The 23602-nt window shown below is 32.8% G+C and overlaps 1 protein-coding gene across 4 annotated transcripts in view; it reads left to right on the top strand.

The window, feature by feature from the left end:
• ETAA1 (ETAA1 activator of ATR kinase) overlaps nt 1-23602 on the top strand; it is a 29175-nt gene that overhangs the window by 4123 nt on the left and 1450 nt on the right. For 2 of the 4 annotated variants that reach the window (XM_081068657.1, XM_081068659.1), the window contains exons 4-6: nt 1375-1484; nt 1734-3757; nt 19084-19116. In XM_081068657.1, coding sequence (XP_080924783.1) covers nt 1375-1484; nt 1734-3757; nt 19084-19116 — 2167 coding nt within the window. Of the gene's footprint in view, nt 1-1374; nt 1485-1733; nt 3758-9694; nt 10802-19083; nt 19117-23602 lie in introns of those variants that run through there. The other 2 variants (XM_081068656.1, XM_081068658.1) reach the window with 1 other exon arrangement.

Below are 23602 nucleotides of genomic sequence, written 5' to 3'. Positions count from 1 at the left end.
AGCAACAGCGTTGCAACAAGTTCACGAACTTAATTGTCAGACCTCGTATATTTTTCCATCATTTTTATATAACTACACAGTGTACTCTTAGGATTAAATGAAGTAATATATTTAGGTACCTTATAAAGCATCTGGATTGCATTGTATTATCAACGAAGAAATTTTTAAAATGTAACACAAATAGTATAAAAAACATACAAAAAATCCATGTCTATATAAAATTGGATATATAAAGTTGTCATACTTTTATTCTCTAAAAATCGAATAAATTTAAAATTACTTGGTAAATGGACAAAAGAATCCATAATTAAATCATCTTTTAGAGTGTCATTTTCCCCAACCGCAAGGTTGTTGTTGAAATAAAAAAGGGAAAAAATATAATGAAAGTGAAATTATTAATTTTTTTTTAGTATTTTGCAAAGCTAAAATCTAGGTTCAACTGGACATCTAAGAAAACTGCTTGTTGATCAATTAAGGACTCTAGTAAATAAACGTGAACTGACATCTTTTTTTCATCATTTTGCTAGATGCTGAACTATCATAAGAATAGTCCTTGCCTTCAAGTAATTTATAATCTAGTGATAAGATTATTTTTACCTTGTGTGATAATTATGTTCATTCTAGGTACTATAAAAATACACTAGAAAATGGTTAACCTATTTGATTCGTTGGTTTGCTTTGTAACTAATGCATAAATTCATTCTTCAATATTTTGTGTGATCAAGTGACTGAAAGGCGTGACAAAAATATACAGGACTGAAACAGCTTTTCCCCTAGTTATTCTTAGCATCAATTCTAACCTTGTACTCATCTCTAACTCAGTCCTTACCGTAATTCTATGTAAGCATTCTTAATTCAGGTCAGTGTGGATTGTCCAACTTTTGGAGATAAAGATTATAGTCGGGATAGGGAAAATTTGAAGACAAGTGATATAGAAAGAATTCCATATTTATCTCTCTTTATTATTAATTCTGTTGTTTTCTGCTATACGGTTTGTTTCGAATACTAATATTTATTTTTATGAATATCTTATAACTTGATTAGTTTTCTTTTGACAAAAACGTGCTTTTATTAAATATGCATTTGTTAAATAATCAAATTACTAAAACTACATTTTTTTTTTAAATAAGGAATTCCCAATTCTGAATGTTTTCATTTCCTGAAACATAAATGCATCACTTCTTGCAACTTGTTATTACCATCTTCCAGCTTCTTAATTGTTTTTGGAGATTGATTAGTAACTATCACCTTACCAGAATTGATTACTTTAGGAAAACAATTCAGTGTAGTTCAAGGTATTTTTTTCTTTTTCTTTTTTCTTTTTCTTATTTTTGTACTTTACTTTTGCACCTCTTTTTTCCACCTTCTGCCAAGGTTGAAAAACCAACAACAGACTCCATGCTGGGTGTATGGATTGGTGCAACTGCTATTCCTTGTACTCCTAATGTAGCAAAGGGAAAATCAAGAGCAAAAAGCTGCACAAAGTAAGTTCAAGCTTTTTAGCTTTTCAGTTATTCAGTGAAGTAAATATTTTTAGTAATATGCTGCTTTGGTGTTGTGAATATATCAAAAGAAAATTTTTTTCCTTAGTTTTGACAAGTAAAATTTTGAACTTAAAATCATTATAACGTAGGTTTTAAAATTTTCAAGTTTTATCATATGTTAAATAACAATTGAATGTTATAATGACTTGAACTTTTTTAGTTATAATTTTTTAAATATTTGTTTAACAGGTTTAAAACACAAAATCAAGAGGAAGAACTTATGAAATTGGCTAAGCAATTTGATAAAAATATGGAAGAGCTAGATGTGACTCAAGAGCAAAACAAGAGAAATGATTTTATCTACATGATTTCAGAAGCAGAGACTTTAAATAATTATAAAGATAATGTGCAGATGCAGTTATTACTTGACGTAGTTCCCGAAATAGATAATGCTATAATAAAGAAGTCAATGAAAGAAAACACCACGGTCTCTATGGTAAATGATCAAAATAGCATTCAGAAGTCATTTGACCAAAATGTTGAAGTAGCCCTTAATGCTATTTTTGATGGTTCTACTCAGAAATGTAGCGGACAGTTAAGCCAAGATCTGTCAGATGCTTTTTGTAACACGATTAATACTACCTTTGGAAAGAGAAGCGCTTTGAAAGAGGAGAAAATCATTACTAATGAAACTCTGGTCACTGAAAAACTGCCAAATAAATCTCCAGCATCACTTTCTCGTCAAGTTGATAATTCTGGAATGACAAAATCATACTTGACTTCCTGTACTGAGGAGCCAGAAGCTTTTCACAAGCACATAGATGCATTTACTACTGGTGATTTTGAGGATGATTGGGAAAGCTTACTAAGTAATGAACCTTTTGTTATGCAAAATGTAGAAATGTCTGAACCTCTCCCTGTTCTTAAAGCAGCCCAGATGACTGATCAAAAGGGAATTTGTACCTTTAACAGTAAAAGCGATAAAAGTAACTCAAGAACAAATATAAATCTAGATGTTAGGTTAAGAGATTCAAAAATTTTACAAGATCTTTCTTCAAAGACACCTAACAGTGAATTAATAGACACTGGAAAATACAGATTTTCACCAAATTCAAATGGTAAACCAAACAAATTACCGTCCATTGGAAATAAAATGAAATTTGAGAACTCTTTCAGTAAACTCATTCAAGACAAAACTCAAGATTGTGCCCTTGCATCTAATCTGACAGAAGTAAAGGACGACATTCATACTAAATTTATTTTTAATGTAAATGCTTCTGGAAAAAAGTCCACTTTGAACACAGGATATTCTAATGAACAAAAAAGTAAATCTATTTTTAATCAGCCTTTTAAAACGTCTGCTAATACAGTTTCTTTTGGCTCTGCTGCTTTGGACAATGCAAATCAGACTAATGCATCAAAGTTAGATTCTTTCTCTGATGATTGGAATGACCCATCATTTGCCAGTGAAATTGTTAAAGCATGTCATCAATTAGAGAATACCTGGGAAGCAGATGATGTAGATGATGATTTATTATACCAAGCATGTGATGATATTGAAAGACTAACTCAGCAACAAGACATTAGAAAGGACAGCAAGACATCGGAAAGTATACTTGAGATTAATAATAATTTCAAACATGGAGCCAAAAACATGTTTACTAAATCTGAACAAAGAAGTCAGTTGGTGCAATCAACACATTTGAATCTGAGCGATATTTCAGCACAAACGTCTTCGTTGACAAATAGCTCACAAATAAATGAATCAGTGAAGATGCAGAAAGGGGAAATTTATGGAAATTCTCCAAGTTTTTTAGGTGCTACAACAAATTTGACTATATACTCGAAGAACTCAAATCGTCTGATCAATAATGTGCCTGTCCCTTGGAATAACACTCATGTTCCAATACAAGTGAACAGTTCTACATCAATTCTTACAAGAAGTTCAAGTCTGGATTCAGATTATATGAGTACAGAAATTGCTACTTATAAGAAGAAATTGCGTACTCAGCCTCTGTCCCATACAACCATAAAAGATGAAGCTCAGAGTAACCTTAACAGAACAGTTAGATTTTCTAAGTATACGTTTACAAAGATGAGAAATTCTCAGATTCTTTCCCAGTTCAATCAAAATTGTGTAACAGGAAGCATCTCTGATACCAAAATTATACAGGGTTTGGAGAAAAACAAAACTCCTGTCAACTCATGCGGAAAGACTGTTCAACAGCAATCTTTGATGAAACTTTCTGAATCTTTGAAACAGCTTTCAAAAGGTATGTATGAAATTGTTTTCTTTGAAAGGTAGCATCTTGGAAAGTAGCCAAACTAGCTTTTTTTTTCTTCTTTTTGCATTGAATTTGCATATCATGTAAGGTAAAAACTATGAAGTTTAACTAGAAGTCATAAAGTGATTTTTATAAATAATTATGCCATAATATACAAAGAGTGGGTGATTTGTTTTCAGAGACTGCATTGAATGCTTTCCCAACATTTAATACAGTGATTAGCATATACTAGGCACTCATTACATTACTTTTGAATATTTTCTGAATTATTTTCCAGAAAATCGTACTTTAGATATATGTATGACTGCGTGAGATTGTGTATGTTTAGTAAATAACTCATGGTTTTAAAACTGGAATAATCTTACTCCTATATGTTTAGGAGACACTGGGGTGAATAATATTTGAAAATTTAGAGCATTCTAATTAAACACCTTTGCTGGTATAATATCTGATGTAAAACTCTTTGTGATAGTTAGAATTATAATTTACTTACTTAGTACAACCTGACAACTTTCATTCTTCCAATTCCTCTTTTCCCAAATTCTTTCCATCAACAAATTACATTGTTTCTACCTGAAAAATTATATCTCAAAACTGTCCATTTTCCTCACTGTCTATTGCTATCACCATTTTCCAAGCAACATTTATTGACTGGACTACTGTAGTTCTTCCACCTGTCTGTCCCTTTCAATTATGATCTCCAAACAGAATAATCTTTTACAAACAAATCGGCAAACATGGCATTCCTATTCTTAATCTCAGCCTTCAGTGGCTGCCCATCTATCTCCAATAAAGTCCAAACTACACTGTGCTCTACAAGGCCTTGGATTCTCTCTCAACCCGCCCGTCCTCTTCTTACCTGCGAAGCTTCAGTTGTACCAGCTGTCTTTCAGTTCCTCAAATGAAATAGGTTCTTTCCCAGTTCAGAAGCTTTGACTATGCTGTTCCCAACAAAAACTCCTTCCCAACATCTGACATCCCTCTACTCCCACCCTTTGGTTCGTACTTTTTTATCCTTAGATCTCAGTTTAGTGTTACTTTCTCACAGAGGCCTTCCTTGAACATTGTATAAGTAAGTCTTTTCTTTGTTAATTTTCTATCTCTCATTTCTTTCACTTTTATCACAATTTGCAATTAAATTTTGATTACCGTCTGTCTTATCAGTTAGTACCTAGACCTACCACAGCATCTGCCACTTAGAAGATGTTTAATATTCGAATGAACATCATGCAGTATAATGTTAAAAATCTGTTATTCACTGATAATATTTTTTCAAAGGGAATATGTCTGTCATGACTACTAGTGCTTCTTAATGCTCAGTGCTTTCTCACAGACTCATGTCTTTGCAGATGCCATTTCCCTCACATGCAAATACCAGATCTGCCAGCCTGTTTTACATTTGTCCTGTGAAACACAATGTGTCTCTGACCACCCAGAGTGATTTAGATTCACTTTCTCTGGGTTTCTCCAGTACTCAGTGCCAACTACTGTTACAGCATTTACTATACGAGCTTGTAATTACAGATTTTCTTAATTAGTCTCCCTCACTTGGGACTGACATTAGGATTCTTATCTATTATATAGATCAGTGCTAATGCAAGAAAGATTTTAGTTTCTTTTAACATTAAATCATTGTTTTCTGTTTCGATTCTAGATGATGCATTTGTTGGTATTAGTGCTCCAACTTACCTATTTAAGTGATACCTCCTCTTTTTAAAAACAAATTGTAACAGTAATATGCTGGTTTAAAAAGAAAGAAAGAACAGTATAATTTGAAGTAAAAAGTTAAGTCCTCCATTTAAGTCCTCCAGTTTGGAATGCATCATGTAACATTTTTTTGTGTGTATAAAGACGTGTGTGTATACGTATAGATTTCCTTTAGTTGATGGAATTACATAGTATATACCCACTATTTAGCAACTTGGCTTTACCTTCACTTAATGTATTATTCTATCTTTACCTTTAATGTACCATAATTTATTTAACTGTGTCTCTACTAATGAAAGTTTAGTTTGGTTGCAGTTTTTTGCGTTACAAACAATTCTCCAGTGAGGATCATTTCCTTCTAACAAATTTCTTCATGCTCTTGTGATTGTATATGTTAATTACTGAAAAATTGATATAGGAGAATGTTTTGAAGTTTGATGGATATCACCACATCTTCCCAAAAAGTTACATCAGTTTATATTCTCATCAACACTGACAATGAATATATCTCTATATTATTATAGCCCAAACTAGATATTTTGAAACTTTAAGGATAATCAATCTATAGTAATTTTAAATATTTATATTCAAATAAGTGTAATTAATTGGTCCATATTCCCAACATGAATATGTTTACATATAATTCCATTAGAGAGTAAATCTCTGGAATATTGAGTTTTCCCAAAACTTCTATGTACTATCCTATCTGCATTTTTTGTGGGTAAATAATCTGCTTTTCAGTTTACCTTATCAATTCTTCCTTTAAATTGATTTGTAGTATCTAATCTTCTAATCAGTATTAACCTTGTTGATATTTTCTATTGTTTCCACTTCTTTTTACTTTGATATGTAGCAGACTGCTATCCAGGGAATATCTTTGAAACAAAACCCATTTAATTACCTCATTGCTTTGAGGCAGGGTTTGGGAAACCATGGCCTGTCCAAATCCAGCCTGTTTGGCTTGTTTTTTGTACAGCCAGCATGCTAAGAAGATTTTCACATTTTAAATGTTGCAAAAATAAAAAGACTATTTCATGACTTTAGAAAATTATATGGAATTCAAATTTCATTGTCTATACACAAAGTTTTATTGGAACATACTCGTAGCCACATCATTTGTTTATGTATTGTCCATGGCTTTTTTCATGCTACAGTGACAGAGTTGAGCAGTTGCAACAAGAGACCATATGACTCTAAAAGGTTAATATATTTATTTTCTGGCCAGTTACAGAAAAAAAAAAAAAAAGAAATCCTGACCCCTGCTTTAGGTTAAAGATTAAGAACTAAGAACCACTCTTGCTTTGTACCTTGCAATAGTTTGAGACTTTGCTGTGTATTTGTATTGCAGACTGAGTTAAAGGAAGGGCTGATGGATGACTCTAAATAAAATTTTCATGGTGTGACTTTATTATCTCCTTTGAAATTATTTTCCAGAATATCACCAAGCCAATTGTAAGACCACTTTTAGGGAGCTATATTCTTTTCTGCTGTCATGGATTATTTACCTGTTTTTCTTCCAAATTTATGGTCAGTTGAATGTTAACTGTGTGTGTATGTATTCTGAGTTTCTTATATTTCTCAGTTTTGAAACAAAAATATTAGATAATTAGTTAAGCTAATTTTGAAGTATCTTGTATCTTTCTGTAAGGAAAAATAACTACAGTCTGAGATTATTAGTTTAGGAAATAAAAGGCATCAGAATTATAGGGAGTTTATTCAAAATATGCATCTCTTACCCTGAATGCCCACTCCCATTTAGATTATACTAAGAAAGGAAGAGAAGACAGGTGATGTAGTTTAGGGCAAATATTTCTCTTAGTTAATAAGAGAAATGTCTTACAACAAATAAATTCAGAACCCTTGTTTAGATGTCAGTGTAAATAATATTTCTCTGCTGACTGTACTACAGATTCTTATTTACTCTGAAAGGAAGATTTTACAACATGAACAGTTTTACCAATATAATACAAGATCACTTAAATATGTATTAAGGTGATGGTATTAATTTTAAAACATCATTTAAATAAGAAAATAGGTTTGCTATTTAAAGTTTGCTTCTTACTACTATTAATATAATCTAATATTTTAGCTCAAAGTGACTTAACTATCAAATTAAATTCATTTTATTAGAACTCAGTATTTTGGCAGAGGTAGAATTGGATGTTTTATTAAAATAGAACTTTCTTATTTTCATGTATTTAATTTAAAACACATTGTTTATTTTATAGTACGTCTAAAGTATACACTAAAATATGCCGCCTAAGAATATATCAAAATGCTTCCCATTTTTATATTAAAAAGACATTGGAATTGAAGATTTTATTCAGATATTCTGCTTTTTGAAATAATTTTCTAATCTTTATATAAAATGTGTCCTCCAAATAAAAAGATAGTATCTGACAGTGAGTTACATGTTTATGGACATGCGGGATTTCACTCTTATCACTCAAACATTTTTACTGAATGGCTGAAATGAAAATCTTGGAGTTCTATAGAGAAAAAGAGTGGGTGTGAATATGAATATAGCTCATAGTAAAAATAAACTAAGGTATTGGTATCTAATTCATGATATTTGGACTACATTTAAATTCTCGGGGTTTTTGTTTATTAGTTTCAGATGTATTGAACAATGTAATGATTAGATGTTTACACCCCTCACAGTGACAACCTCAAGTCTACTACCCATCTGATACCATACACAGCTATTACAGCACCACTGATTATATTCCTTATGCTGTACTTTACATCCCATGACTAGATATAGATATGGATATAGATACGTATAGATATAGATGTAATTATAGTTGACATTCAGTATTATTTTATATTAGTTTCAGATGTGCAGCGCAGTGATTAGGCATTTGCATAATCTGTGAAGTGATCCCCCTGTAAGTCCAGTACCATCTGATACCCTACGTAGTTTTTACAGCATTATTGATTATATTCCCCATACTGTATTTCATATCCCCATGACTATTTTGTGACTACCAATTTGTGCTTCCTTATCCTTTCACCTTTCTCATCCATCCCCCCAACCCCCTCCCATCTAGTAACCATCAGTTTGTTTTCTGCACCTATGAGTCTGTTTCTGTTTTGTTTGCTCATTTATTCTGTTCTTTAGATTCCACATATAAGTGAGATCATGCGTTATTTGTCTTTCTCCGTCTGACTTATTTCACTTAACATAACATCCTCTAGGTCCATCCATGTTGTTGCCAATGGTAAGATTTCATTTTTTTTTCTTATGGCAGAGTAATACTCCATTGTATAAATGTACATATAAATGTAATTCAATTGTCTATTGATGGACATTTTGGTTGTTTTCATATTTGACTATTGTGAATAGCACTGCAGTAAACATAGGGGCACATATATTTTTTTGAATTAATGTTTTGGATTTCTTTGGATAAATACCCAGGAGTAGAATTGCTGGGTCATAAGGTAGTTCTATTTTGAATTTTTTGAGGAACCTCCATACAGTTTTCTAAAGTGGCTGCACCAATTTATAATCCCACTAACAGTGGATGAGGGTTCCCTTTTGTCTATATCCTCACCATTTGTTGTCTGTTGCTTTATAGATGATGGCCATTCTGACAGAAGTGAGGTCGTATCTTATTGTGGTTTTTAATCTGCATTTCTCTGATGATTAGTGATGCTGAGCATTCTTTTCATATGTCTATTGACCATCTGTATGTCCTTTTTGGAAAAGTGTCTATTCAGATCCTCTGCCCATTTTTAAATTGGATTGTTTGTTTTTTTGGTGTGGAGTTGTATGAGTTTTTGTAAACCTTGGATATTAACCCCTTATCAGATGTATCATTGGCAAATTTCTTCTCCCATTCAGTAGGATGTCTTTTTGTTTTGTTGATGGTTAAAAATCCCAGTTTGTTTTTAAAATGTATTCATTTGTTGGTTATATAAATTATATGTCACTGTTCACAAGAATTGTTTTCTGGGTAATCAAAATGTACCATTTTTAATCAAATGAATTTTATCACACTGAAAAGAGTACATGAAATAGGGACAAATTGATCAGTGCTTGATTTTGGCCTAGAGCCTTATGTCTGTACTTGGAATCTTATATTTAGTAGTTTAGTGTGATTTAATAGCCAAACCAGTATGGTAAATCTGAGTAATAAAAGATTAAAAATTAAAACTCATACTCAGAATGACTTTCTAGTCTATAAAACTAATATCTGTATTTTGTGTAATTTTTAGAGGAAGAAGAGAAAAATAGAAAGTATTCTCCTGAAGAAATTCAGAGAAAAAGACAAGAAGCATTAGTTCGAAGAATGGCCAAAGCACAGGCGTCATCTGTAAAGGCAGCTCCCACTTAACTTGGATTTTTTAAGTGAAATATTAGTTGGAAGGCTTAACAAAGACAGTTGATAACTATCTATGATAGAAAATACTGTTTCTTGATTTCTCCGTGAGAAATTTAACAGTTATAAAGCATGGACTTCTACTTTATTTAATAAATCAGTGTTGGCCGTGGTCAGTGAAACCTTTCCTTGGATATGTATGTGAAAGTAATTGCATGTAAGTTTAGGAAATTCAGGAAAGCTAACAATTATGTAGTAAAATTAAATAGAGAAAAATTGTTATATTTTTTTAAATACTGTGATTGCAGAGGATCATCAAAAAATAGGTTACTTACTTCATTTTTTTTATTATAATACGTCTTTTCCTAATACAAAGCTTCAACATTCTAAGTTTATAGAGACTATTTTTTTAAATAGTTTTTACTTTCGGTTACTGTTCCTGAAGGTCTATACATTTCTGAATTTGAATTAATACTTTCATATTCTTAGGAGCGTGGTTGGTAGGAAATAAAGGATTTCATTTTTTTTTGGTCAGGAAATCACTGTCTTCAATTCCTAGTCTGAAGTAGATTTGAATTTTAAAATGTGATGTATTTTGGAAGCTTTACACCATTTTTTCGGGAAAATGCTGATTTAAGAAGTTTGAAAGAAAGAAAGTGGATTAGCTGTACAAGAAATGTAACATCATTAACATTTAAAACTGTCAGAAGCTTTAGATATCATCTGATCCAGCTTCTTTATTGTGTAGGTGAGAATTGAATACTGTTTTTCTGAAAGTCACAAGGCAAGTTAAAGCTGTATTGGGATTAGAATGATTTATTTCATTTTGATGGATACCTAGACAATCGTACCATTTCCTTCTGAGCATTAGTACATAAAATAACTTGTTTGTTGTGGTATTAATTATAGTATAAAACTTAAAGTAACTAAAAGTACATTAAGGACTGTTTAAATATGATACTCATTGTTTCTTGTATTAAAGAATTAATCATTCCAACATATAAAAACGAGTCTCTTTTCTGTTTTCTTGTAACTGTGTAATTTTCCCTTGCTTAATTTACTTAACTTTACTAATTTGTTTTTCTCTAGTACTTTTTCTTTTTTTCTTTTACCTGTTTGGAATTTGCTAAGCCAGAAGTAAAATCCAAGCAGAGAACCTAATGGCATTAAGGGTGCTTTATTCATTGCAAATGCCTCTAGGAGACCTGAGGAAAGTTATAGATGTGAAATACCTATTAGGTCGATCACTATTCAGGTGTCTTAGAGCTATGATAATATCAAAAGAATTAAATGCATTTTAAGGTATTGCTGTGTAGAAATACATCATTTTGAAAATTTTGTTTTCATATATACAGTAGAGTAACACATTCTAGGTAACTTATATTATTTGTCTAAGCAAATATAATAAAGAACCTAAATAAATACGGTCATGCTCCACTTAACAATGGGATACGTTCTGGAGAAATGTGTCATTAAGTGACTTTTGTCATTGTGTGAACATCATAGAATGTAATTGACACAGACATAGATGGTATGGCCTACTCCATACCTAAGCTATATGGTATAGCCTGTTGCTCTGTAGTGAGGAAAAATAATTTTCCTCTTACCCTTCTGGGTTGTTGGCTGAGACATCTCCGTAAATAAATGCAGGTTAACAGGAGAAAAACAAACACATTAAATAACAAGTGTACCTCCTGTATATGTAGGAGAGACCCCAGAAAACTGAGTAACTTACCAAAATGGTTGAAGCCACCATCTTAAATACCATCTTCAGCTGAAGATAAAAAAAGGTTGGGGGTGGAAGAGGCAATTATGGGAGGCTATATGGTATTTCTGCATTGATAAGAGTTTCTGGAGATCAGTTTATCCCCTTCTTCCTGGTACAGGAAGGGAGACACCCTTACAAAATGGAGATTTCCCTTACAAGTGTGTCTTTTAAAAGGGGTCAATTTTACTTGGTTTTCAGTGCTTCCCCATGTCTACTGTTTCTTAAAATTAGCCTAAAAGAATCCTTATGCCAAAGAGACATATTTTGGGATGACAAATTCTGTTCCCCTGCAGCTCCTGGACTGCTAACGTGTACATCATGTTACTGTACTAAATAGTGTTGGCAATTGTAACACCATGGTAAGCACTTGTTTGAAGTGATGCACTCCAACATTAAGATGGCTGTAGGGTAGTAAGAGCACTAAGCTATAGGGATTTTTCAGCTCCTTTATAATCTTATGGGGCCACCATCATACAGGTGAAATAAAGAACTGAGAATCTGTCTTTTTAAAAAAGTGGTTTCACTGTGTTCTTCCTATGCTTTGGATATCTCCACCTTTGCTTAAGTTCTTCCCTGCCTACCACTTGTTTCCTCTCGAGTGCCTTTAGCTTAATTTTACACAAACAATTCCAGAGAATTGAAGGGGATGGACTATTTTCCAACTCATTCTATGAGGTGAGCATGATCCAGATACTAAAACCTGAAAAAGACATTGAAAGAAAACTAAAGGCCAATATCCCTCATGAACAAAATGCAAAAATTCCAAACAAAATTTTAGCAGAGCAAATTCAACAGTATATAAGAATGGTGCACAATGACCAATGACATTTATCTCAAGAATGCAGGGTTGATTTTTAACATTTGAAAGTCAATGAAATTCACTATAAAATCAACTCTAAAAGAAAAGTCATATGATTAATAGATTGGAAGGAAAGTTTCTCAACCTGATTAAAGACACAATACAAAAAAAGGTAACATGATAATGGTGAAACTGTTTCCTCCTTAAGACTGGGAAAAAGACAAAGTTGTCTGCTCTCACCAAGTCTATTCAGTATAGTACTGGAGGTTCAATAAGGCAAGAATAAAATGAAAGTATCCTGATAGAAAAGAAAATACAGCTTTATTTGTAGACAACATGATCATCTATTCAGAAAATGTAATCTATAAAATAATAGTACTAGAATAAGATTACCAACGTTACAGGATACAATATCCATATACAAAAGTAAATTACATTTCTATATACTAGCAACAAATGAAATTTAAAAATACTACCTACAAATGCTTTTAAAAATACAAAGTACTTAGGGATAAATCTAACAAGATGTGGAAGACCTGTACACTGAAAACTAAACATTGCTGAAAGACTTAAATGGAGAGAGACCATGGTCGTAATTCAGAAGACAATATTGTTAAGATAACAGTTATCACCAAATCTTTAGATTCGACACAATCCCAATTATATCAAGTCAGTTTTTTTATAGAAATGGACAAACTAATTATAAAATTCATATGGAAATGTAAAGGACCTAAAACACTAATATTACCTGATTTCAAGACTGGTAAATAAAGCTATAGAAATCAAGACTGGTAGTGGAATATAGATAGACAAATAGATCAGTGAAAGAGAATATGCAATTTATAAATAGATTGACACACAAAAGGACAATTGAATTTTGACAGTTACAAAGGCAACTCAGAGGAAATCTTTTTAATAAAATTTTTGTACAGTTGAACACCATATGCAAAAAAAGTCTGTACCTCATGCTATACAAAAATCTAAAAATATAGACCTAAATACAAAACTTAAACTGTAAACATGAGAAAATAGAAGAAACTGACTTTGCATTACCCAAAATTGCTTTAAATATGACACCAAAAGCACAATCCATAAAAGAACAAATTGACGAATAGAAATTCATCAAAAGACATTGTTAAGATATTCAGTGAGGGTGCCAAGACACTTCAATGGGGGAATAGTTTTTTCTACAAATGGTGCTAGGACAACTGAATGTTGACATGTAAAAGAATTAAAATTAACTTGAATTCCTAGCTCACACTATATAAAAAATTACAAAAAATAGATTGTCAGCCTAAATATAAGAGCTAAACTCATAAAACTCCTTGGAAGAAAACAGCAGTAAATCTTTAGGCAAGCTTCTTAGATACGACACAAAAGTCAGGCCAATAAAAAGACTGCTATTGAAATTAAAAACTTGTGCTTTGAAGGATACCATCAAAAAAGGAAGAAAAGGAAAAAAAAAAAACACAAGTACAAAAGTCTTTGCAAATCACATATTCACTAAGGATTAGCCTCCAGAAAGTATAAATAACTCTCAAAACTCAACTTTAAGACAAAACAACCCAATAAGAAAAGGGAGAGAGCAAAAGATTTGAACAGCCAGTTCATCAAAAGATATATAGATGGCATATAAGCACATGAAAAGTTTATCATCATTAGTCATTAGGGAAATGAAAATTAAAACTACAATGAGATCACTACACATATTAGAATGACTCAAATTAATGAGACTACGTCAAGTATTGGTAACATTTGGAGGGACTGGAACTCTCATATGCTGCTGATAGCAATATAAAATGGTAAAAAACATTCAGAAAACAGTTTTATGATTTATATAAACTAGATAATGCAAACTAATGTTTTATGGCAGAAAGATCAGTGCCTGGGGATGAGAGGAGCAGGGAAGGATGGATGGGAGGGATTACAAAGAGAATTTTGTGGTGGGGGTGTGTGGGATATATTTACTATTCGACTTTGGTGATGTTTTCATGGCTGTATACATCAAAACTTACAGAATTGTACACTTGATGTGCAATTTATGGTATGTCAAATATACCTTAAAACCTTATTAAAAATAAAGGTAGTTGTTTTTGAACACTCACATTCATAACAGCATTGTTCATAATAGCTAAAACATGGAAGCAACCAGACATCCATTGATCACTGAATGGGGAAGCAAAATGTGTTATGTACAGAGAGTGCCAAAAAATATGTATACATTCTACAAAAGGAAAAAAAAAACTATTAAAATTACGCTGATAGTAACCACTATGAGAACCTCTTGTAATTGCAGAAGTCAAATGTGACTTGTATTCATCTTTTGTTATCGGTATATAGAGTATTACAATTTTAATACAATTTTTTCCTTAAAATGTGTATACATATTTTTGGCACCCTCTGTACATAATGGAATATTATTTAACCTCAAAAAAGGACATTCAGACATATGCTACAACATGAATGAACCTCGAGGATATTATGCTAAATTAAACCGGCCAGTCACAAAAAGACATACTATATGATTCCACTTATGTGAACTACCTAAAATAGTCAAAATCATAGAGACAGAAAACAGAATAGTGGTTGCCAAGATGTAGGGGCAAAGAGGGAGTGGGGAGTACTGTTTAATGGGTTTAGAGTTGCAGTTTACAAAATGAAAAGAGTCCCGGAGGTGGATGGTGGTTGTGAAGAGAAAGCCGCTATTTCAAGTTGCTGCCTAGGCATTATCTTATGAAAACCCTGCTCACACCCAGAGTCTGGACATTTAGATAGGACCGGAGCTTAAGATTCCTGCCACAAGTTCCCATGTTGTTTTTGGAGGTGTTGTTTTTGGGGGCACACCTTTTTTAAAATTTTTATTGGGGCATATTGGGGAACAGTGTGTTTTTCCAGGACCCATCAGTCATTGTCCTTTAATCTAGTTGTGGAGGGCGCAGCTCAGCTCCAAGTCCAGTTGCCGTTTTCAATCCTAGTTGCATTGGGGCGCAGCTCACTGGGCCATGTGGGAATTGAACCTGCAACCCTGTTGTTAAGAGCTCGTGCTCTAACCAACTGAACCATCCGGCCACCTTGGGGGGCACACCTTTTAAAATAACCATTTAAAGAGTTGAGCCCACAAAAAGTTAGTGACCTCTGCCCCAACCACCTTATAGTAATCCGTGCTTGCTACCCTACTCTCTATCCTGTTGGCTTGACCTGGGATGGAGAACTGCTCTTCTCCCTGCCCACTGTGTCCTGGCCTCCCACTACCTCCTTCATATCTGGGATCTGTACGTAATATATCTTGTGACTTTACTTCTTCTGTGTGAGTATATTGAAACTGCACCTTCAATCAAAACTACTCTGGGGTTTTCACTTTCCCAATGCGGGAGCTCAGATGCTGAGGAAGCTGCCTGCTGATCCCTTGCGGGTGGCTTGTGCCTTCTCATTCTGTAGGTCATAATCTGCCTATTACTGACTTAATATACCAGCTATGAGCCCCCCAGCACGGTGGTGATGGCTTCACAAGATAATGACTGTATCTAATACCACTGCACTTATCACTTAAAATGGTTAAGTTGATAAATTTTGTTATGTGTAATTTACCCCAAAAAAATTGAAAAAAAATAAATGTAGAATCTTGGAATCAACTGAATTTTTTCTGCTCTGTTATAGTAAAATCAATTGGTCTATTTTGTACTTTGAATAGATCTTTTATATATGTGTAAAATATCATTTAATGGTCATTTGGAAAATATTGGTTCACTGAGTTATACGGATCTTCCCAATGCTGGTACATCATTATATGATCAACTTTCTTAACTAGTATCACCACTAATCTCAAGAACTGTCTTCCATGCATTGAAAAGCTATCAAGCTCATGGTAGCTTATATAACTTTTCCCAAATTCTAAGTTTTGCTTGAAAGTTTGAGTTTTTCCATTGATAAAAAGCAATGTTCGTTGTTTCCCTCAAAGTAACAGGCTAACTTTTTTTTTTTTTTGAGATAATGCATGGCAAATAACTAAGTGTGAATAACCATACTTTGTCACTCTTTCAAAGAAATGGTATTCCATGTAAAAAAGCAACTAATTAAACTCGCATCATTAGTTGAGGCAATGTTACCCGTTGATACGCAGCAGAAGGGCTTTTTGTGTACTTACATTTGATCTCACAGAATATTAAAAAGACCTATACTCAGGAGTTGAAATTTGATAAAATTAATAATTATTATTGCTTTATCACAGGCATTAAGTGAAATGTCTTTTTGTTTTATTTTGTTTTGTTTTTTAAACTGCAAGTGTGTGGCAGTGATGAATGCCATGACTACTAGTACACATTGTTACTACTCACTTGGTTTGTCCTACAGCGCTAGTAGTTCTGCCCACCATTGTTAGTGAACCGCTAGTTTCAACGCGGTGAAAAAGGAAATAATATCTTAGTACTATTATGAAAACAATGTTGACTTCACAGACTCTCTGAACAGGTCTCTTGAGGACGGTGGACACTGCACTTGGAGAATCATTGCTATAGAGTGTACTCTGAAACCATTAGAAGCAAGAGGTCAGAATTACATTTGGCAATATAGGCATTAAGGGGTGTAGGAGGTGGAGCAGATAAAGATCTCTTATATGATACTATAGGGGTACATTCAAAATATATGCACATAATATGTTTTAAAAAGAACTGTTGAAGGTTGTTACATCAAACACATTAAAATGGTGATATGGGGTTGAAAAACTGTTTCTTTACAACAAAGGCAATTAATTGCTAGGTCAATTTTTATGTTTTTTAACATAGCAAGCCAATTCTAGATTTTTGCATTCCTGTCTAAGGAGTATTGAAATAATTGTAGTGGTTCCTAAATATTGATGAAAATCTGGCAATGGAAAAGAACACTCAAGAACAAAAAGAAAAGTCAAGAAGAAGTACAAAATGAGTCATGGGAATATGAGTCAAGATGCAAAATTCTTACTGCATACTTATTTTCTTATACTTTTCTTGAGTACCAATAATGAAATCGAAAGATTTTTATCCTTTTTGTTTTTGTTACTGTTTTCAAATGTGTGAGAGACATTTAAGCTGTATTCATTCTGTTTGAGTACAGCCCCTGAGTCTTGCTCTATAACACCCACCCAAACTTCCTTTCTGGGGAGAGCTTTGTCTAGTGCCAGCTTATCTGAACTGTCATTCTTTATCACCCAATGGGAATCTGAGTAGGAGAACTCAAGAATGTCTCTTCTTATTTGAAACCATAGTGTATATTTGGGCCAAACTGTCCTGATCCATGGTGTGTGAAAGGTTAGTTCTTTTCCTCATTACTGTCTTCAGTCTGCATTTAGAGAAAAAGAACACTTGAGATCCTGGAGATTCCTAACAGCTAATAAGAAGCTTTCAAAGAATATGCCCTTTATAGCTGTCTAATGATTGAATAAATCCTTACCTCTAATCCTTTCTTTAGTAAGAAGTCTTACTCCATAATTTTTTTCATCTATAGCTGGTTCCATTTTCTAATATATTTACATCTTTTTGACTTCCCTGAATCCTCTTGCAATGGTAAGTCTTTCCAGATGGAGCACCAAGGTGGAGCTAGCGTCAATCATAAATATTTGTGTACTAAGTACAAAAGGCAGACTTAGTACATTGGCAAGAACAGGGTACATTTTAGTAACTGCTATTTGTCACATACTTTTTCTATGTGCTTTGCAAACTTAATGTCACTTTATTGTCACAACTGCCCAGTGACATTATTCTCAAATCAGAGATGAGAAGATGGGCTCAGTTTTACTATCCTGAGCTATATCCAGTTTTAATACCAATACAGGTTAACTCCAAATCTCATGCTCTTTCCACAGTAATTATTTTCTACTTCGTGTATTCCACAGTCACTGTGATTATTCTTTTTAAATTCATTCATTATTTTGCTATGATTAGTTTATGGTATTGTACAGACCTTTTTTTTTTTCAGTACAAATGGACTGCTATAATCAAAAGATGAGAATTCTAAATGTTTAGTAGAAAACATTTACTTCTTTGATATGAAGAATTTAGTAGTATCTTCTAAATGCAAATAGAGACAATATTGTTTAAGTACCAAAGATATCCTGGGTCATTTATTATATCTCCAAGTCTGGGAGTACTGTTTGTAAGGCAGAGTGAAACAGATGCAGAAAACTTTGTGACGTTATTTAGTAACTTCAGATGTCTTTATGGTTTCGTGCAATTTCAACTGTGCTGTCTCCCAAAAGACATAGAAATAGAAAATGCTAAGGGAAATGAACTTTAAAATAAGGGATGTTTCATATGACAAGACATTTTAAGAATATTTTAAAATAAAATTTAGTCTTAAAAACACCAACTAATTACTCACCTGACTGCCTAGCATTGCATTGTTTATTTTTTTTGAATTTTATCAAGCAGTATTTAAAAGAAAAGGAAAGGAAATAAGGGACCTAGTAAAATAGGTGAAATGCTTGAGTAAAGTATGAGGTTGAACAATTAAGTTTGCGAACTCATCCTAAAAAAAGTGCTACACACCTCATTGCTGAATATCACTACGGTCACCTTCGAAGTACTCCCCTTGGGAAGCTATGCACCAATGCCAGTGCCTAGTCCACCCTTCAAAGCAATTTTGGAACTCTTTTTTCTGGAATGGCTATCAGAGCTGTTGTTGTATTACCCCCGATGTCCTAAATCACATCAAAATGTCTTACCTTCATTATTTCCTTTATCTTCAGGTAAAAAAAAGAAGTCACTGGGGGCCAGATCAGGTGAGTAAGGAAGGTGTTCCAATACACTTATTTGTTTATTGGCTAAAAACTCCCTCACAGACCGTGCTGTGTGAGCTGGTGCATTGTCGTGATGCAAGAGCCATGAATTGTTGGCGAAAAGTTCAGGTCGTCTAACTTTTTCACGCAGCCTTTTCAGGCACTTCCAAATAGTAAACTTGGTTAACTGTTTGTACAGTTGGTACAAATTCATAATGAATAAACCTTCTGATATCAAAAACAACATTGTTGCAACAAGTTCACGAACTTAATTGTCAGGCAGTGTATATATTACATTCACATTTTACTAATGTGCATTTTATAGCTTTAAGATATGAAACACACAAATCATTGTCTCTAGATCCTAATACATAGAGAGGGAAATTTAAGCCATGGGGACACTAGTGGCTTTAATTTAAACTCCGGGGAAGAAAAACTCCCCATCTCTAAGGTATAATTATTGCCCAGACTATTGAAATGGCATTTCTAGAACTTGGCAATGCTTACTCAAAAAGAGAACCACAGGTCCAGGCTTTCTATACAGTCTCAAAACTTGTGAATATGTCCATTACTGATAAGCTCAATTGACAATGATATTTTTCCACATGTGTGGTTATTAAAGACTATAAGATTTATATTAATAATCTACATCTTTTAGTTGGTTTTACCTTTGCACTTTTTATGATGTTGAAAGTTTTATCAGTGATTTTAAAAACGGCATATTTTTGACATGTAGGGGTTGAGGAAATATAACTTACTTTCATTTATAACAAAATGTTTGTAGAGGAAAAGATTACCAGGTAGAGGCACTTAACTAGTTATTTGAATACTTCTAAATATTTTAACAGCAAAGATAGAGATGATAGGTAGATAGATGATTGACAGATAGGTAGATAGATAAAATTATTAATTGATGGTTTAATGTCTTAATTTTCTTTTTGTGAATTGTCAACTACCGGTATACAGAAAACAAAATCTGGTTTATTATTATTACTGCTTTCATTACAGACTTACTCTCTTTTCTTAGGCATACCCTTAATATTTTCCGGCCTTACAATTCTAATATGCACAAATGGAATTGTGTTTTTTATCCACTTAATTAGCACTTTCCTTTGTACCTCACATTTCAGGGTCATTTTAAAAAATAACTTATTAACACTTATTGGGTGCTGGCCTAAGCATTATACATGCATTATTTCATTTAATTCAATATTCCTGTGAATAGGGTATCACCCCATTTGGTGGATTGGAAAATACATAAACATAAACATAAGGAAACGTAAAGGGGTTAACTTATTCAAGATTACCAAGCTAATAAATGATACAGCCAGAATTCAAACCAATCTGGCACAAATACTCTCCTAACGATTACTCTATTATTTACCATGGAAATGGGATATCTACCTCTTATAGATGAAGACATTGAGACTCAAATGAGGTTAAGTGACTCAATCCAGGCTATAAGGCTAGAACCAGTACGAGAACCCAGACATTCCCAATCTCATCTGACTTAATTTTGCACTAGGTCATGCCGTAGATTGGACCTTTTCTGTGTAGTTCGGACATTTAAAAATTGCTTATATAGCTATAAGGTTCTTGAATTTTTACCTGCTAAAAAGTCCATTTTTAAATATATTTGATTAAAATATGTAATAAATGATATAAATTAATATCAACTAATACTTATCGTACATAATAGATGACTGTCATTTATAGGAATGCTTTGGATCACTTTTGTTAAAATAATGTTACATTTGTGTACACATATATTCCCACAAAAGACTGATTATAAGTCTGTGCTTTATGTTAGAAATAATTTTACAATTTATTGCTACGATTTGAGGTAGTAAGAACCTATAAGCTTTGTTGTACAGGATTATAGGTTTTTGCCAGTAGATAATTTTCATTGACTAAAGTACCCATATCATTTAAATTAATATGTATAAAAAAGAACTTAGGAATTTCAAAAGCTAAACATTTTTAGTTGTTTACTCAGCTACAAAGAAGTTATACAGACATCGCTAATCATTTAAAATACATTCTAAATTAAATTATGACTTGTTTCATTATTGCTTAATTTAGTACTGTTTGCTTATGCCCTCATTTTCAATTCTATGCTGATGTTACAATTCTTGATGTGAGCAGAGTAGTAATTGATTTATTTCAATGTAATATAATTCTTTATACAAATTCAGTCCATTTCAATATGTAGATTTTGAATTATCTTGCAGTGGAGGCTTTTCATTTTATTCTTGTAGCTTTTCACTTTATTCTCTCAACTACTCCAATATGTTATCAAATACGGCTTCTTAAAAAATGAGTAAATAAAAAATCTTTTTGTTCTCAGGATACTTGTAGCAGGGTATGGTTGCTGTAAAAAAAAATTGATGTATGTTTTTGTAATTGATTTGTTATATGTAATCTTATTTGAGTTGTATACATTGTCTCAATATCACGTATGATTAGTCCCTTAATATTTTTCTCATGAAGTATCTAGGAAACATATGTGAAAGTCAAAGTTCTAAATATTTAACAGTCAACTTTAAAAGGTTTTGTTTCCAACCTTTAAAATTATGTAAACCCACTAATATTAGCAGATTCGTTACTCAGGTTTTTACTCAATTTTGTAAAATATGGGTAAAATATATTGAAATATTCAAATAACTGCACAAACACTACTGTGTAAGAATGGAAATGCTAACAGAACAACCGTAGGCTTTCATGAGGTGCATAAGTGTAATTCTAATGCATGGCATGCAAAAAGAGATACAAGGACTATTGATGTGTGGTATTTAAAATTTTAGGTTAAACACTACACGTATATCCTGTAAAGAGGTTTATTTCCAAAATAGTTAAAAATAGTTTTATCAAACATTTTACCCTATTATTTGATTTTTAAAAAACTGTAATCCATGTTTTAGGTATAGCTTGATCCAAGTGCTCAAATGATACCTTGGGGTCCATCTTCCTCTCTCTCTCTCTCTGTCCCTGTCCATTGGCTTCATCTTCAGCCATGCTCACTCTACACAGTGAGAAAAAAATGGGTCCTACCATTTTAAAAGTGGGAACGCTTTTACATGGTTTTTAATATCAACCTCTACATGGAAACAGGCCCCTCTCTCTCCTAGTTTCCCTCTCAGTCACTGAACAAGAGCTCTTATTTTCCCTGCTTGCTCACATGCAAACTTTGGGGTAGGGAAGTAGCCCTTAACTGACAACTCTACCAGAATCTTGTGACATACAAGAGAGGCAGTTTCCAAAAGGAAGAAGTGTGGGGCAGATAAAAAAAGTAACATTTTTATTTTCTTGAGTCAGACCTTGTCCCCACCATCAAAAAAAAAAAAAAAAAAAAGAAAGAAAGAAAGAAAAGAAAGATTATCATTATTCTAGACTTACTTTATTTTCAGAGATAGCAAGAAAAAACATCGTTCCTTTCAACACCAGGCAACTATATAAATTGGCTCTTTTTAAACTGTTGGAAGTAGTCTTTATATTTGAGAGAAGACAGAATACTACTGATGAAAGGGGCGGATTACCTTAGGAAAGTATTATTGAAATCTCACATAACTCTCCTATTTTTGGTTCCAAGTTGAATATATTCCACATCAAAGTGAGCCAAATACTTTAAGCAAATTACGGGATAAAACATAGGAACAGTTTTATGTGTCTGGAAAAAAACCTCAAAATTGATGAATTAAGCCTAAAATAACAACAAATAATCAATTCAAATGGTGTCACGTGACAGTCAGAAAATATATAAATGTGCCCAGAAACTTCCCAGTGAAGGTTCATATACAGAACATCAACATTTCAACTGCCATGTCAACTTTGGTTATCCATCTATATTTTCATTTGTCTGATGCTGGGCTCTTGACCAAGCTCCTGCTTCTGCACCGTGTCTGGAACTATAAATGCATGAGTCACACACAGTATTACTTGGTGAACTAAGTTGAAAAGTCAGTCTAAAAACTTAACCACAGAAATCTCGGGTTTGAAACATATCCATCACTTAGTTAAAAGATTACTTGGGAAACTAAGTATTGTCCTACTTTTCTTCTTTATGAAACCATGTTAAAGAGGGAACATGTGAGCAAGAATCTGCAAAGACCTACAGATAAAATCTACCCAGTATTGAAAATATTTCCCCAAGTAGTTAAACATTATCTAATATTAGGATCTTATATTAGAATTATTTATTAAGTGATTTAAAATATAAACTTTTAATTACTCTAGAGAGTACAAAACTGCCTAATTAACCCATGTAATCATGAGAGGTAGTAAAAGTTGTTACTTCAAGTCCATAATTTTTAGCTGTGGGTTGTAAAACCTAGAGAAACATCTAAAAATAAAAACAGTAAAACTAAGAAGCCAATAGCAAAGGTAGTTTAACATCATGAAAATATTCAATTAATTCACATGAAGGCCGATAAAAAAAAAAGCAGATGACACAAATAGAGCACAATTAGCAAGATGTTTTCTTACTTGCTTT

Source organism: Rhinolophus hipposideros (assembly GCF_964194185.1).
Source record: "Rhinolophus hipposideros genome assembly, chromosome: 12".
Taxonomy (NCBI): domain Eukaryota; kingdom Metazoa; phylum Chordata; class Mammalia; order Chiroptera; family Rhinolophidae; genus Rhinolophus; species Rhinolophus hipposideros.
The sequence above is the reverse complement of the archived record's forward strand: the minus strand, read 5'-3'. Positions and strand labels throughout refer to the sequence as shown.